At 39.2% G+C, this 2,500-nt stretch overlaps 1 protein-coding gene across 1 annotated transcript in view; it reads right to left on the reverse strand.

The window, feature by feature from the left end:
- The window catches only part of ppan (Brix domain-containing protein peter pan), a 7,586-nt gene that overhangs the window by 4,519 nt on the left and 567 nt on the right, over positions 1 to 2,500 (reverse strand). The window contains exons 2-5 of the mRNA XM_027355518.2: positions 1,678 to 1,845; positions 1,240 to 1,373; positions 918 to 1,101; positions 279 to 463 (exon numbers count right to left, since the gene is read on the reverse strand). Of these exons, the coding sequence (XP_027211319.2) occupies positions 279 to 463; positions 918 to 1,101; positions 1,240 to 1,373; positions 1,678 to 1,845 (671 nt within the window). The remainder of the gene's footprint in view (positions 1 to 278; positions 464 to 917; positions 1,102 to 1,239; positions 1,374 to 1,677; positions 1,846 to 2,500) is intronic.

The following is a 2,500-nucleotide window of genomic DNA, read 5'->3' on the forward strand; positions in this document are numbered from 1 at the left end:
TGTTCCATTTTCACATTTCATGCAATTACAGTCTTTGTACTGAATTATCTGTCAAATTCTTGTGCAGATTCTGACAATGGCCACTTGTTGATCAACAGTCATCTAATGGAAAGATGTGCTGAATGTCAGCTACTGAAAACCTGTAGCAGTTCTGGCAGCCTCACACAATAGTATTATCACATATGGGATATCTACATCATACAATAAAGAGAGAGAGAGAGAAAAAAAAAATTTAGTAAAGAAAGGATAAAAGAAACTCATGACATACAAAAACGTACTTTGTCATGAACTCAGACATGTCTGAGAATTTACTCAAGTTGGGCACTTTTCCCTTGGAAAGTTTCTTGATGGCTTTTGACAGCCCCAGGGGAACAACACGGATAGCATAGTGGCGGAAATCGAAGAGGTCTGTTTCTGCATCGTAGTGGATGAGGCAGCAGCGTCGAATTGCATCAGTCTTGGCCTGAAATGAGAAAAAGGAAAGGGATTGTATCATGCCATTGTGTCAATAGGTAGAAGGTAGCGAATATTGTAAAAAGGTGAAACTGTATGTCTCTCTCAGTAGTTCTTTTTTATCTATATTACTCTGGTTTGAAATAACACAGCCTTTACCTGATTATCACAGGTCCTACCCGTCCAACTACAAGAGAAAAATGCCTTCAGTGGATCACTACACTGCCATGCATACCACAATGATTCCTTTTCCACTTTTTCTTGACTCATTGGAGAATAAGCACAACTCAAGAGCTCCAAACCAGCCTGTTCTTTTTAAAGTAATGCTGGTGTTTAAAAGAAAAACAAAAACAAAAATAATAGTAATAGAATAAGGTAGAACTGACAAAAGCTAGTCAGAGGGAGAAGGAAGAGGATCATAAGTAACAGCAGAAACAGGCATAGATGGGAACTGAACTGCCTACCGTGTTTGGTGTGATGGTGGGGAACATATCAAGGAACATCCTGGCACATAGCTTCAGGTGTGCCTCTCCTTCCTCGAGCTGTAGGTTGGTCATAAGGCATGGACCCACAAGGAAATGTGGCACAAGACAAGGCTGCTTCTTCAACAGCGACATAACATCATGCGCGTTGGAGAAAGACTTCAACCTGGGGGAAGTAGGAGAAATGGAGGGTGTTAATGGTTAGATGTCTCTTTCTGACAAGCCTCAATGCACTTGCTTTTACTTCCTAGCTTTAACATTTTCCAGGAAACTGAATTCTGAAAACTGGTGAAAGTGCACTTACTTAAATGTCACTGTTGGCCCTTGAGGTAAACGGCAGAACTTCAGGTAGATGCCTCTTTCAGTTTGAGAAAATAAAACCATGTGTGTAAAATTCATTGGTCTGCATACTGACAGAATATCTCTGATTTTACCTTTCTGTAAAAAGAAATAAAATCTGCATTTGCATATGTTTGTGGCTTTTTAAACATGGAAATGTAATCATACATACCTACATACACATACTTTTATTCATGAACCTATATCTATCTATCTATATCTACATCTACCTATCCATCTATATGTCTATCTTTATCTATATATATTAATTCATATCTCTCTCATCATATGTATAAATTCCTATCTATCTATCTCTATATACATACATACACATGCAAAAATATATATATTTTCACACATGTAGCTAATGAGCATGCTAAACACATCTGAATACAACTCCTACCTTCAACCAACCAAGCGAGTTTGGCTGCAGGATTTTGCGGAAATCATCTGCAAGTATCTGTACTTCCTTCATGACCGGCCCCTGTGGGAAGACCAGGCACTGGGGCTCCTTTGGCCTTTCATATTCTTTACTCTTGACATTAGCCTGGTTATTTTTTCCATGTCCACGCTGGAAAAGAAAAACGGTAGTGCATGAGAGAATGGTAACCAACTAGTATCACACTTTGACCTGTGCTTAGCAAGGGTAAGTGTGATGGCAGTCCAGGAGTTTTAGAGGTCATGTATAGGGTTCAATTTACAAAAAAAGGACCCGGTTATAGGAACCGTAGAGATAAAGTCCTACAAGAGTATACATGCTTAAGGAGTAAGGAAGATAATCAAGATATATTGATTCCTACATTTGCTAAGTAATGATGCTGAAATGTTTTCCCTTTGCAGAATGAAGTACTGCACCTTAGCTCTCCATGCTACTCTAATCGTGACTACAAATAACACATATTTGACATGAGACGACAATGGGAGGTGGAGGAGTAAGCACTGCATCATTTAGCTTTTGTGGAAATAGAAAAACACATTCATGGTATGTCTAGTAAGAGAGGCAGATATGAGGAAACGGGTAAAGTAGTGGATAAGTGTATTAGCATTTTACAATAAATCTGGTATATAATACTCTGGGTAATTGTTACCGAGAGTGAAGCACCATTCAAAGACAAAGTCCCAAAACGAGGGTATCATACGAATTGAAACACCCAACGTAACCTTTCCTACTTTCTAGAAAAGAGAGGGGAGGGGAGGGGAGAGAGAGAGAGAGAGGAGAGAGGAGA

Source organism: Penaeus vannamei, chromosome 28, assembly GCF_042767895.1.
Source record: "Penaeus vannamei isolate JL-2024 chromosome 28, ASM4276789v1, whole genome shotgun sequence".
Lineage (NCBI taxonomy): Eukaryota > Metazoa > Arthropoda > Malacostraca > Decapoda > Penaeidae > Penaeus > Penaeus vannamei.